At 41.6% G+C, this 14,642-nt stretch overlaps 2 protein-coding genes and 1 non-coding gene across 3 annotated transcripts in view; 1 reads left to right on the top strand and 2 right to left on the bottom strand.

The window, feature by feature from the left end:
• Positions 1–11,433, top strand: part of ASPH (aspartate beta-hydroxylase) — a 138,778-nt gene extending 127,345 nt beyond the window's left edge. Inside the window, exons 25-28 of the mRNA XM_087825602.1 lie at positions 4,870–5,005; positions 7,691–7,782; positions 8,154–8,287; positions 9,163–11,433. Of these exons, the coding sequence (XP_087681728.1) occupies positions 4,870–5,005; positions 7,691–7,782; positions 8,154–8,287; positions 9,163–9,313 (513 nt within the window). The 3' untranslated portion in view covers positions 9,314–11,433. The remainder of the gene's footprint in view (positions 1–4,869; positions 5,006–7,690; positions 7,783–8,153; positions 8,288–9,162) is intronic.
• LOC148091348 (U7 small nuclear RNA) lies at positions 1,760–1,821 on the bottom strand. Its single transcript, XR_015715819.1, has one exon. It is a non-coding gene; the product is annotated as a U7 small nuclear RNA (small nuclear RNA).
• Positions 11,434–13,044: 1,611 nt separating the features above from the next.
• CLVS1 (clavesin 1) overlaps positions 13,045–14,642 on the bottom strand; it is a 106,739-nt gene continuing 105,141 nt past the window's right edge. The window contains exon 5 of the mRNA XM_016198894.2: positions 13,045–13,132. Coding sequence (XP_016054380.1) covers positions 13,045–13,132 — 88 coding nt within the window. The remainder of the gene's footprint in view (positions 13,133–14,642) is intronic.

Here is a 14,642-nt window from a genome sequence, read left to right as displayed (position 1 = left end):
ATCCCCTCTGTCTGCTGTTTGCTTTCTCAGCTGGAGCTCGTCCTAACCTGAAGCTGCATTAGTGTTATAGGTTGAGTGTGTTTCCCCCCCAAATTCATAGGTTGAAGCGCTAGTCCCCCCCAGTACCTCAGAATGTGACTGCATTTGGAGATAGGGCCTTTGAAGAGATAGTTAAGTTAAAATGAGGCTGTTAGGGTGGGCCCTAATGCAATATGACTAGTGTCCTTATCAGAAAAGGGAATTTAGACACACAGAAGGGTGTGTGAGCCCACAGAGGAAAAGACCATGTGAGGACACAGTGAAAAGATGGCCATCTACAAGTCAAGGAGAGAGGGCTCAAAAGAAACCAAACCTGCCAACACCTTGAGCTTGGACTTGCAGCCTCCAGAACTGTGAGACTATAACTGCCTGTGGTTGAAGTCACCCAGTCTGTGGAATTTTGTTCTGGCAGCCCTAGCAAACTCATGCCATTCATTAATGATTTTCCTTAGCAACTCCCCTTACTTAGCAATCTGCAGTGTTTACTACCTGCCTCAGCAAAAATGTTTCTCTGAATGACCCTGTTTTCCTACACAGGAGAAAATATTTAAAGCTCAGTTAGATGAATTTCCATATTGAAGGAACTGCTGAGTTTCCAACATTTACACTAAGGCACATTGCCTGGAAATTTCAGGAAACCAGAAATAAAAGATCTTAAAATCTTCATCATATCATCATAGCTATACTTACATATAGCACATATACTTTTAGCACATTTAATCTTCTTAGAGACTCCTAAGGGAATTACTAGCATCTTACCCTCTTTATAAATGAGGAACCTACGGCAGAGAGCGGTTAAGTAACTTGCCCAGTATCACACAGCAAATAAGTGGCAGAGTCAGATTTCATACCAAAGATGTCTGGCTCTAGCGTTTACACCCCCAAACACTACACTATACTGACTTTTATAAAACTTCTAGAGAGACCAAAAAAAAAGGACCTAAAGGTATCAAATTTCCCAGCAGCAACACTAAAAGTTATAATGCAATGGAGCAATGCTTTCAAAATTCTAAAAAGAAGTTATTTACTGTCTAGAATGCTGTACACGCCAGGTCTTCAATCAAGTAAGTGTATGAATAGCTTCAGAAATTTTTCAGAAATTCAGTTTTATCTGCTGTGTGTTCTTTCTCAGGAACAACTAGAATTCAGTAATTAGGGAGCCCGATACCAGGCAGAGGCCAAGGACAGTTGCCCACCAAGCCCAGACAGCAACCTGTTCAGACGAAAGCAAGGCAGATGGCTACTGGCAGGTTCTGTGCAGACAGAGAGAGAGAAAGAAAAGCAATAGCTTGTGTGGTGCTTTTGGCAAAGGGGAGAATAGGACCGAGATTTTCTAGCTCTCCTTTAGTGCTGTAAAGAAGAAACAATGGTAAGTGTGTTAGAAAATTAAGCCAAAGAAAAGAGAGCAGAATAAAAAAAAAAATGCTGCATGTGAAAGAAAGTGTAATCATTACAACTCAAGTGTGAATGATACCTCATTGTCAAAATATTATAACACCTGAATGTGAATTTACCCAGATGTATGAAAGATGTGTGGATTTAACTGGATTGCATGATAAGGACGAGGGGAAAGAAGACATATTGTTACCTTGCTCTGAAGGAAATAGTTGGGGCTGAATTCAGGATTGCAGAAGAGCTGCATAAGAGACTGCTGCTTTCATTATAACACCTATAATAATATTTGACTTTTTAAAAATGTGCATTTTCATTTTCTGTGGTAGAGGGCTTCTGGTGAGAACCAGAAAACCTACTAGACAAATTTAAAAAGAGCTGTAAGCACTAAAAATATATATATATTTTTTTAATCGAATGAAAATAATAAGAAAAATACAGTAGTTAAATAAGAATTAATTTGGCTTTAGTTTGCTTCCCTAAAGACTTTCTGCAAGAAATCAGTTTTAGAAGGCTTTAAAAATAGGACTTAATCTAATTTGCTGTAGAAGGGAAACATGTAGCATTCAAGGGGGTTTAGCAGAATACTGGCCACGTGAGGAAAGTGCCCTGAGCTGGATGGAGCTGGAATGTATTATGGGACTAATGAGGCTTGAAACTAGGAAATCCATCTGTAGTTGACTAGAGTCCCAAATACAGCTGAGATTTAACTCAACAGGCAGGTGCTGATGATGGGTTTATGAAGCCACGTGGCACTGTGAAAATAATCAGATCTCTGCTTTCTAAAGTCTGTGTAGCCACAAGAAGAGATGGGAATTAGGAGCTGTTGTTTTCTAGGCCACCAACTCAAATACCAACCCTATCAGTTTCTCTCTTCAGTTTCATGAAATGGATGAATTTAGGGTCAAGGAAGTAATATTTCATATGAGACCTTTCAAAGTGTAGGCATTGCCTACTCTATGTGAGCCTTCAAGTTCCTGCTGGAATTTCTGTAAAAATGGAGTTCTTTGCCATCTCAGAAAACTGAATAATATTACTATAGAGAAAATCAATATCCTCCTACCCCCCCTCACAGATACACACACACACACACACACACACGTGTAATTTGGCCTGGTCTTTCATCCCCTCTAACCATGTGAATTTTATACAATGTGGTTTCTTGGTCTGTGCTTCAAGTTAACATTAATCGGTCCATCCCAGATTTCTCCCTAATGCCCATAAAAGAGTCCCTAAAATTCTGCAGCACACCAAAAAAAAAAAAAAAGATTTTTATTCATTCACACCGGACAGCTATTGTTGTGTTGGCTATTGTCATTTTTTAATTTGACAACCTAAGGGAAAAGAGATCAGTGCCCCTAACTAGTCAGTTATTGCATGTTTTTAAAATCCTTTTGGCACACGGGTGAAAATCGCTGCCATAGCACAGTCATTACTTCGGTAGAAAAACTGTAGATCGTGACTGTTACCTTTGTGTTGGCCATTGCTTCATCAGGTTTACGCGGTGTGGGCTTTTGGTCAGTGGGTTCCCCCAGCTGTCGGGAATGTGAACTCTCTAGGCCTGCACAGTGCCCAGGGGCGCGCCTTGCCCTTCAAGGAGTGCCCACACCGGTACCAGTCTAACTGGCCCTACCTGTGCGGATAAACCGCTGCCCAGGAGCCATCAGTCACTCTCAGGCTCCAGAGCGGAGCAGGGTCCCCAGGGCCACCACAGCCTCACCTCTCCCTCCCACAGCTGCCTTAGGGACAGTCCAGGAGGGGCCGCAGAACAGTTTCTGGCCACCGAGCTGTGAGACGTTAGGCTCAGTGGGCACTCCAAGAGCTCTTCCATCATCCCCGAATGACAGCGCTTTCACTAGTTTAACGATGGATCCTTCCAGTTGTACATTTCTATGACAAAGTATTGAACCTAAAAGAGAAAATGACGAGTGGCTATTTTATAATGAAAATAATCTTGAGATCTGTGCAGTGCGTGGTTACTGTGGGCGGGTTCGTGGCCTCGTAGCACAGGCGTGCAGTTGGGACGGGAGATCCTGCCGCTGCAGTTCGCTCCCTCGTCTGTCTTCCAGCCCCTGGGTGCTGTGTATAACAAGAGGATACAAAATATTTTTTAAAAAGTCATTGCTGCTCATGGAAAAGTACCTCAGCAGCACTTCCCTGGAGACAGGGAGAGGGGGTAAGAAGGGGCAGGAATGACATGTCGCATACAAAAGCAGCTTGTTCCTAAGTAAAATCTCAGAAATTTTATTTAGTGATGCAATTACTTTAACATTTTCCCTAGGGCTTTGTGCCCTATTTTAGTAACAAAAGATCAGCTCCTTTCGAAGTTGCCTCTAAAATCGCTTTCAAAAGAAGTGAAAGAAACTTCTAAAACACCCAGAGGGAGGAGGGGAAGAGCATGCTTGTAAGGTGCCAAAAACCTCATTTGGAAAGTAATTTCATGTGTTAGAGTGGTAATTCTCCTCTCTTCTGTGTGACAATTTAACAAGAATCTAACAGATTTATCTGGCAACTTGAACTAGCTACAATTGCTGCAGGGAGTGTTGGTGATTTATGTGTTTTACTGAAGATGTGAATATCTGGGCTGCATTTTTTTTTCTTTCCATAATCTAGGCATTCTTGAGAAAATGACCGTATTCTCTCGCTCTGAGGACCTGCCAAAGTGAGGGTTTTTAGTGTCTCTTTACTGAAATTAAATCTTCGACTTGCTATTTATGCATTACCTACTTGGGGTGAAGCAGTATTGAAATTATTTATAGATGGGTGACCGGCACAAAGCAGGGTTATGATGGGAGCAGCTGTGGGTTTTCACACAAATCAATGGGTGGGTTTCAGAGAGATATAAGTATGAAATCAGTACGTTTGGTGTAGCTACTATGGAAAACAGTATGAATGTTCCTCAAAATATTAAAAATAGAACTGCCATGTGACCCAGCACCATATCCAAAGGAAATGAAAATAGGATATGGAAGAGAGACCTGTGCCCCATGTTCATTGCAGCATTATTCACAATAACCAAGCTATGGAGACAACCTGAAAGTTCACCAGCAGGTGGATAAAGATGATATGAGCCTCCCAGCCGGTTTGGCTCGGTGGTTAGAACGTTGGCCTGAGGACTGAAGGGTCCCAGGTTCGATTCCAGCCACGGGCATGTACCTCAGTTGCAGGCTTGATCCCCGGCCCCGGTTGGGGCATGTGCGGGAGGCAGCCAATCAGTGTGTGTGTGTGTGTGTCTGTTTCTCCCTCTCTCCCACCCTCCTTCCCTCTCCCTTTTCCTCTCCTCCTCTCTCTCAAAATCAATTAAAAAATTTTTAAAAAAAGATAATGTGAGCAAAATTTCTTTACTTCATTAATCAGACAAACGAAAAGCTGAGCGTCATTATAAGGTGTTCTACTTGGCATATTTTCAGTAAAGTAAAACCAGAATCTTCTCTCTAGTCCTTAGAAAGAAACTGGAAGTTGATCCGAGACGAAGGCCTCGCAGTGATGGATAAAGCCAAAGGGCTCTTCCTGCCTGAGGATGAAAACCTGAGGGAGAAGGGAGACTGGAGCCAGTTTACACTGTGGCAGCAAGGTGAGACCCTGACTTCCAGATTGATCTCTGCAGCTAGAGTGACTTTTCGGAAGTGGACACTAGTGTGGTGACACTTCCCAGAGCTGGGATTCCCCAGTTTACAGGAAACTGCCCTGGCAAACCTAGATTATCAAATTCCATTCATTGTTTTCTAAAACACCATGTGAACACTTATTTCTGTGTGTGTGTGTGTAAGTATATGTGTATGTGTGTGTATACTCGCATGTGTATTTGGATAAATATATGTAATAGTATTTTGATTTTCCTGATCTTTTCTGTTAAATGATATGCTACAAAGAGGAACACGACTGTGTAGGCATATCTGCAGAGTCCCCCATGTGCTCATCAGTGCCTTAGAAAGGCCCTTCCCTGAGCCTCGTCGCTCCTGTAAAATGGAGATAGCGTTGCATGCCAAAATGATATCGCCACCGGTAGAAGTTGTTAGAGGTGATAACACAGCAGAGTGACAAGGCAATAATAACTGGTGCCTGAGCTCTTCAAGACTAAGAAGTGGTTCATATTCAACCTCAGATTCCCTGAGCTGAACTCAGGAGAAGGCACATAGACTGGGCTTCAGTATGTGTGTGCTCAGTGAATTAATATATCAATCTATCCTTAAAATGAGAAGCATTGAATTTTATCTTTAAAGTTCTCTTCTTGAAAATTCAAGTGAAGCTGGGTTAGCTATAGCTGCACAAAGTAAATCCATTTTGAAGACTGAACAGCATGTGCTGCACAACTTGAGCACATGAAGTAAATTGAGAGGGTGATAAGCGGTTGGTTTACATTAAGGGACAAATAAGCACAATCATGTATCTCAGTTATGCTTTCTGAATGCTTTACACGTGAGTGAAGGAACTACTTCAGTGATATTTTCAAGGAAACATCTGTCAGAAGAGAGATCACATGATTTCAAGTGACTGTCAGCTTTGTGCCAACAAGATTTTTAAAAGTGGAGCAATAAGGTCAATATGTGAATACCATGATAGTTTTATCTACTGACATCTCACTGAAATGAGTCCGTTGTATTGGCCTTAAGCATTGACCAGTTCATCTGAAACCTCAGTTCCATTAACATCCTTATGCTTTATAGAAGTTATTGGGCCTCTTAGAACAATGCTTCAGAATAGCAAGCATCCTGACAGTAATTTACAGACACCAGTATCTGCTAAAAACAGGTGCTTGATAAAGTTGAAATATGCAGAGCATTACAGGGCATGTTAAGCAAGAAAGAAAATATCCTTGTCTGGGTTGCTCAGTTGGTTGGAGAGTCGTCCCATACACCAAAGGTTTCAGGTTGGATTCCTGGTCAGGGACATACCCAGGTTTTGAGTTCCATCCCCGGTCGGGGCATGTGCAGGAGGCAACTGATCGATGTTTCTCTCTCACATCTGTCTTTCACCTCTCGCTCTCTTTCTCAATTTGAAATCAATAAAGTATATCCTCAGGTGAGGATTAAAAAGAAACAAAATAAATAATGGAGACATTTTAATTGGAGGGAAGATTTTGACTGAGTTTATGTGTATTCAAAAAAAAATTTTTCTATACCTATTAACAACTCCCCATTCTCCCTCCCCCAGCTCTTGGAAGCCCCCATTGCAGTTTCTGTGAATTTGGCCACTTTAGATGCCTCATATAAGTGGAATCATACAGCATTGGTTGACTTGTAAATTTTTATATTTTGATTATACCTGACTTTCCATGAATTATTTTTTCCCTTTCTTATTTTCTATAATTAACATGTATCACTTTTGAAATAATAGCTGAAAAGTCCAAACCAAAAAATGGACTTATTAGTAAGAGCTCTAAGTTTTTATCCATATGTAAAGGATGATCTGTACAATGAAAAACATATTAAAATCCAATTAAAAATGTTGTGTTGATAGCTCTTTAATATAGTCCTGGAAATGCATTTTTAGGTTAAAAATATAAGCTGATCTTTTTTTTTTTTTTTTTTTTTTTACTGTGGCTGCCATAACAAATTACCATAAGCTTAGTGGCTTAAAATAACACGAATTTATTATCTTGAGTTCTGGAGGTCAGAAGTCCACAGTGGGTCTCACTGGGCTGGAATCAAAGTACATCAGGGCTGCGTTCCTTCTGCAGGCTCCCGCTTGGAGTCTGCCCACATCCCTCGGCCTGTAGCCCTTTCCACCATCAGAGTCAGCAACATCCAGTGAAGTCTTTCTCATTCCCTGTCTCTTGGACTTTGAATCTTCTTTCTCTCCCACATTTAAGGACCCTGTGGTTACATTGGGCCCGTTGACTTAATCCAGGATAATCCCTATATTTTAAAGTTAGCTGATGAGCAATCTCAGTGTCCTCTGCAACTTTTATTTCCCCTTTCCGTGTAACATAACATTTCCATAGGTTTCCGGGCTCACAATGTGGACATCCTTGGGACAGGGACATTATTATGCCCATCACGGGGAAAATAAGGATTCATCCCATGCCTTGTCCATTAGACATCCTTAGTCAGATAATCCACCAGTGAGTGGAGAATTCTAGCCCTTGCTCTGAAAGTCAGTATCTATCGGAGCAAAGCACGTTGTCCTCTTGTGTGTATGCAGCCTTCTCACTCCCACAGTGAGGATGACCGTCTAGATCACATGTGCTCAAAACAGGGTGAGTCAGAGCTTTACTGTGATCTGTTCTTAACGACGCTTTTATCATTTGTTGTTCCAGGAAGAAAAAATGAAAATGCCTGTAAAGGAGCTCCTAAAACCTGCTCTTTACTAGATAAATTCCCGGAGACAACAGGATGCAGAAGAGGACAGGTACCAAGAGTGTTTTCAGTGCTGGGAAAAACACAGTTGCTTATCAGCAATGAGGGAATGCTAATGATTACAAAGAAGTGTTTATTTCCTTTGGCCCAACGAATGCCTCTTTTTCACTCTCTTTTAATGAAACTATTCCATGTGGTTGATGTCAGAATGGAAGGTAAAAAAATGTTAGGTGTGTATAGCTTTGCGGAAAATGGGAGTATTTTTAGTTCCTTCACAAAGAAATAAGAGGAGAATATTAATTCCGAGTCTTACAAAGGCTCTAATCCAAATTGACAGTAATTTTGTGCTGTCACTTTAATTTAGCAATTCCCCTGCCCCCCACCTTGATAAATGAAGAACCGTGTGTTATGTTTTCTGCACAGATCAAGTATTCCGTCATGCACCCAGGAACTCACGTGTGGCCGCACACGGGGCCCACGAACTGCAGGCTCCGGATGCACCTGGGCTTGGTGATTCCCAAGGAGGGCTGCAAGATCCGGTGTGCCAACGAGACCAAGTATGCTGGCTCCCTTCACCTTCCCTCTCCTTCATCACCTCTGAGGACGGGTGCTCTTTACAACAAAACTCTGTTCCCTCGGATACTTTCTCTTCCTGTGTGACCGATGTAGGCTGGGGTGGCTGATGTTAATCCAGAACCTAGCCTCTGTCCCTTCTTTGTCCTTTCTTGGGTCTGGACTGCCTCCCAGTTCCAGGGCTGCCTTCTGCAGTGATGTCTCCCCAGAGCACGCACATCTGACTGATGAGCCTCCTTCCCCCTCTTTCTAGATGGTCAGACTTGCATTCGGAGTCAGCTGACTAGTATAGTACTAGCCCCACACATATTACACATTGTTCGTATTGAGTTACCACTGAATTATTCAGCAGTACAAAGAGTCCCCCCTTTCTGAAAAAAAGACCCCAGTGATCTTTCTGTTTTGCTCTAGAGGAGTCAGACACCCTGCCAGATATCCCAGGGGCATAGAAAAGCCAGAGAGCTGGTCACTGTGTGTAGATCTAAACTCATCTCTGAACCACCAGAGAGGATTTGTGGTGCCACTGACCAGAAAGGCAGCCTGGGCATGGGCCACGGGGGCAGGCGTCTGAATGCTTGCCTGACTAAACGAGGCTGGCCTAGGTTTCTACCAGGAATAAGCACGTTCTTATCACCAGTGTCCTGCTCTTTGTACACCTTCAGTGCCGAGCATTGGAGATTGATGTTCATGGTAAGAATCCTGAAGTTCTTTCTTAATCACCAAGGACAGAATAAGTCCTGGCTTGGTGGCTCAGTTGACTGGTCATATTGCAGAGGTTGCCATGAGAGGGCCTTCTCGCCTGTAGACATGCGCTGCTCCCCAGGTATCGGGTTCACAGCATCCTTGATTTCTGTTCCAGGACCTGGGAAGAAGGCAAGGTGCTCATCTTCGACGACTCCTTTGAGCACGAGGTGTGGCAGGACGCCGCCTCTTTCCGGCTGATATTCATCGTGGATGTGTGGCACCCAGAGCTGACGCCCCAGCAGAGACGAAGCCTGCCTGCAATTTAGCACGTCGTGCGAGCTCGGGACACACTGGAGAGAGGCTGCCTTTCTGGCTCTGGCTCCTCGGCTGTGGGGATAGAAGTTCGAGCACCGACGCCCTTCGTTTCCTGGATTTGCAGCCTGAAGATTTCTAAACCTCCTCCTATGGTTAGAAGACACTAAAGGGAATATTTGCCTTGCTGCAATTCACTTAGAAAATACCCTGCTGTATTTCAGCCCATCACAGCACCAATCTGGTGCCTGTATTTCAGGTAAACACATGATAGCTTCTACCTTACCAGCCAAAGATGTATTTTCCACTTAGAATAGGCTAAATCAGTGTACAGTGAGAACATATGTAGAAACTGTGAATGGCTCGCTTGAGCTTGTAATTTTTCTATGCAATTATATTTTTCTAGGGTAGCTGGATGATTCTTGTCCTCTTATACCACTGCTTTTTTGTTGACTTTAATGACAAGCTGTGTAAATGCTTCACTTCTAGCTTTTTAATGGTAACTTTCCTGGTGAACTCAGACTTCCCTCTTTTAATTATTTTTAGGCAAAGACACTCATGAAAGAAGCAATTTCCTAACACAAAGGAGGAAACTGTAATTATGCCAGTGTGTGTGAACTGTGCAGCTCCCACCCATTCAGTCCGCTTGCCTTTTTATCTTCATCTAGAGCCAGTGTCTTCATTTCTCTCCTTGCCTTGCGAATGGTGGAGATCTGTCAAAATGGCATTTCTTTCTAAGGGGAAGCTTTTATGCTCAAAGGGGACATAGAATCATTTTATATTGAGTTGTAAAGATGCCACATGTAAAATTTTTTAATGCCAAGTGTTAGGGCTGGGGAAAAAAAGAAGTAAAATTTTTCCAAGTAAAAATTTTCTCTCGGGATCAGGTAGATAGGTGGCTGCTAGGACCTCTGGCTCCGGCCTCACTGCTGCCCATAGGACAGGTCTGGAATCCAGAGTGTCTTTGCCTATTGTAGATCCATGTGAGTGAGAGAATCCTTGAGAGGATTCCCATCACAATTTTGCAAAACCATGAAGGATGGCAAAGTGGAAGAGCAGGAATGCCAGTGTCTTTGTCCTGGGTGTAGGATGCCGAGATTGCTTTCCTCTTTGGAAGAGTTTGGAAGACTCTTCCAGCTCCCTGGCTTGAGAAACTTCTGCCACTTAAACGTCACTTTGAAATAGCAATTATTATCCTTAGTTTAGCTTTAATATTACCCACTGCATAGAAATAACTGTTGACAAATGGTCTTGTCTACTCCTTCCAAAGATGACCAAGTCATTAATTTGGTAGATTATTAATGCATTAAATTTTGTTTTTAAGATTAAAGCTAACTAGAAATGTTAGCTGTAAGAATGTAATAATATTAATGCACTGAACTTAAGCCAATATGAACAAAAATGCTGGAAAAATGACATATAGGTTACCAAATGTCATTCACAGATGGAAAAACACTTGTGCCTTCTTTTCCATCCAAGGACAAAGGAGGATTTTTTTTTTAAATCTCATTTTAAAAACAGTTCTTCAAAAGTGAAATGAACCTCTTTTGCTTGTTCTAAAGCACATTAGCTTCCAAGAGATGAGTTTGCAAAATATTTTTTTGTGTGCGCCCTTCTTTTTTGCCAGTGTTCAGAAAACTCACTAAAATAGATGAAGTATGTGAGGAAAAATATCAAAATTAATTACGAAAGTCCAGAAGAAAAAGTAAACTCTTGAAAAATGAAAAGGTATTTGTGTCCTTCAGTATTTATTGAACAGAGGAAATGATGGACAAAAGACAATACGATCCAGTGCTCATGTGGTAACATTCGTGTCACTTACAGAATTTGGTTCTTGTATGTATACTGCATACACATAAAGAAATTCAAAGTATAAATTGTCATTGTTGAACCATCATCTTACATTCATGTAATGAAATCATGGAATAGAGTAAAAACTAGCTCTTAACTTAGTAATTACAACATGGTATTTAAAATCAGGTCACTACAGTATTCTAAATATTGCCACTTGAAAAGCCAGAATTGTTATTACTGTTGCAAGGGGTTGGCAAAAATTGACTCCAATAGAATTTTAAGTACTTGGATTCCACAACCACCTTATAAAACCAAGTAATAAAATGGATTTTCTAATTCACTTCAATTCTTCATCTTTCTTCCCTATGTCATGGTATATAAGAAAAGTGTTTCAGTCACCGTATTGGAAGAATTATTTCAGTATTATTTTGTTATTTGAAATGTCTACACAAAATGAATTGGTTTTATTAATACTGTGATGCAATTGATTGAGAAATATTTTTAATTCTATTTCAATTTTATTTCAAGGGTGGAATACAAAAATTACTTCTGTTAATTATTATCTACCAGTAGAAAAAAATTATTAATAATAATATCCATTGAAGGTGGTTTATGGCCAGTTGAATCACCTCTTTCCTTTGAATGTTTTAGCTAACCAATTAACCCTCACAAATCCTTAAAACATAAAATCATATTTTTACTGCCCATTATGAACTAAAATATTTTTATTGGACTTTGAGCACCCACTGGTCATATTAATGAATGGCCATGTCATGCAGATGCCTGGGAGAATAGGAGATATCTATAAACATACAGCTGGTTTGGGAAAATATGGCACAAGTAAGGATATCATGTCTTATGATATCTTTAATTTTATCTAATTCCCTTTGAATGGATAGTTGGGGCCTCCATTTCTAAGGAGAATAGACAGAGAAATACAATGATCTTTGGCATTTCATCCTGCATTCCTAGTCTTTTATTTTCAGTCCTTGCATATTCAGCCATCCTTAAGGGTCTTCCTCCAAGATTGGATACCTACCCGCTGAGCAACAGCCAAGCCCTTCCTCTACACCTTTCACTGGTTGCAGGGGTGGTGGGTTGGGCATTAAATGCTTTAGTGGCACTTTTCTTTGCTGTAGTGACCCAAGTGAGGCAACATGAATGAATTTATTAATCACTGACATGTGTTTCCAATGGGACCTCCCCCCCACCTGCAGACACGTTGCCGGTGGAAGTCACATTGATAAGATGAAATAATCATATTTCACGTTGTGTGCCTTCTTTTAAAATCAGCTCATGATCATCAGCTGGTAGCCTGACAAAAGATGTGATGTCAAAACCATTTTTGCCGGATAGCAAACTAAGGAAACTCTGAAAATAGCCAGACCTCGGAGAACTTGCTCTTAGGCTGGATGACTTGATGCTGGTGATGAGGTCAAAGAAAGTAATTCAATAAGAATGGAAATTACTGGAGATACCATTGTCTCGGGGCTCTGCACTACATTAAACTTGACAGTTGTGTCTGCGCAGTTTAATTCTGATATATCTACTTGGAAATGCACTTGATCTCAGATTACAAAAACCGGAGGAGGTCTCTGTGAGATGCCTCAGAAAAATCCTTGTTCTAATGTGGTGTGTGCATCAAATTTAGTTTTTCTCTTTCCAATTCATTTAACAGCATATGTGGGGGGGAGGGGAGTCTTGTTTACATAACTGCCTTGCTTTGTCCTTCATCCAATGCCCTCATTGGAAAAAACACATCTCTCAAGTCTTTGTTCAACTTTGGCTGCTCCGACCAATGGCTGGTGACAGTCATTACTGGGTGGCAGGAGTGGCGTGCCTGGTGTCAAGCCGAACGCACGTGTCCAAGTGGGTCAGTTGCGCATGTGCTTCCTGGGTGGCTGATACCGCCCACGGCTGGCGATGTGGGGGACATGGAGCATCTCAGGGTTCAGTCCAGAGCCAGGAGTGGCTGAGTGTTCTCATTTTCTCCCTTCTCCTCATGTTTCAGGGTCCCAGCTTCTACCACAGACTGAGATCTAATAATAAGGGAAGGAAGGAAAGAGATGTGGTTACAAACAGTTCATGATGGCAACAATTTTGGAACCTTGGAGGGCATTTAGCTTTTATGTTCCCCTTATTAATCAAGACATTCAAAATAACTAATTTCCCCCCTTTTGTAGCTCTGTCTGCCTTACTTTGGGGGGCTTCTACACCACATTTTCATGGGGAGCGGCTTCTTGGAATCTTCTTGCAGAAAACTCATCTGCTGGTAAAATGAACGTGTATTCTAGCCACAACTCTACCCCAGCATCTAAACATTCTGTGGATCTTGAGATGTATAAAGTCACATGAATGTTGTTGGGTTTTGACTCTTTCAAAATACGTTTTAGAGCCTTTGTTTCTCAAAGTCATAGGACACTGTCAGGCATAATGTTAAGACCATGAGCTTTGGAATCAGATGGTAAATATAGACTCTACCCATTACTGGCTGAGGAGTTTTAAAATTCTGGACCTTTATTCTCTCACCTGTAAAATAGAACTATTACCGCAGTTGTTGATAACGACTCTACTAATATACATAAAGCATTTTGATATGTAATTGTGGTTAAGGCACACCATCGTATGCTTTACAGTTGCACGGAGCACACCATTATCATCATTATTGCAATTACAGTAGTGGTCTTTAGTTTCTGATGTGTCCTTTCATATTGTAGCAATAACCATTTCTTTCCTGAGTTTATAACATGGATTGAAACTGAAATTATTTGCCAGCTTAGAGAGAGAAAGTTATAAGAGCTATGCACACGGTAAACATTCAATAAATATTCACACACTAAAACGAAAATCATTCCAAACATTAAGAAAATGGTTGAGCCCCAGCCAAGTGGCTCAGTTGGTTGTAGCGTCATCTCATACACCAAAGAAGTTGTGGGTTCATCCCCCGGTCAGGGCACGAATGGGAGGCAACCAATCGAAGTTTCTCACGTCCATCTTTCTCTCTCTCCCTAAAATCAATAAACATATCCTAGGGTGGGGATTTAAACAAAAAGAAATAAGGAAATGGTTGAACTTGATGGTTCAAACAAGCAAGCAAAATTTACAGACGTGCAGTAAGTGGTGAACTCAATAAGCTTGAGTTGCCCAAACCATCCACATTCGAAAGAGCTTAGGATGGTCTCTTACCTGCTTCCTCTAAACCCTTAGGGTCTCCTTCCTGATAAAAGTGTCTTTGTATACCTGAGACTTTGGGCTATGCCGTATAGTATGCTAGCAATGTAATTTATACTGATTGCCTGTTTTTATATGCCTGGGCCTTGGGTCACCCTGTATTAGTTTGACCTCTTGTGGGGGGGAGAGGGAGGAGGAGGAGCTGAAGACAAAGTAGCTGAGGTTGATCACACACACACCGTACGCCTGTGTGACTGCTCCCCCCATAAAAGCCCTGGGCACCAAGGCATGGGTGTGTTTCCCTGATTGGCGAGCCTTTGTACAAGTGGTCATACATCATTGCTGAGAGAATTAAGCTCTGTTCGTGTGACTCCACTG

Source organism: Miniopterus natalensis, chromosome 16 (genome assembly GCF_054644295.1).
Source record: "Miniopterus natalensis isolate mMinNat1 chromosome 16, mMinNat1.hap1, whole genome shotgun sequence".
NCBI lineage: Eukaryota > Metazoa > Chordata > Mammalia > Chiroptera > Miniopteridae > Miniopterus > Miniopterus natalensis.
Note: the sequence above shows the minus strand (reverse complement) of the source record. Positions and strands in the feature narration are given on the sequence as shown.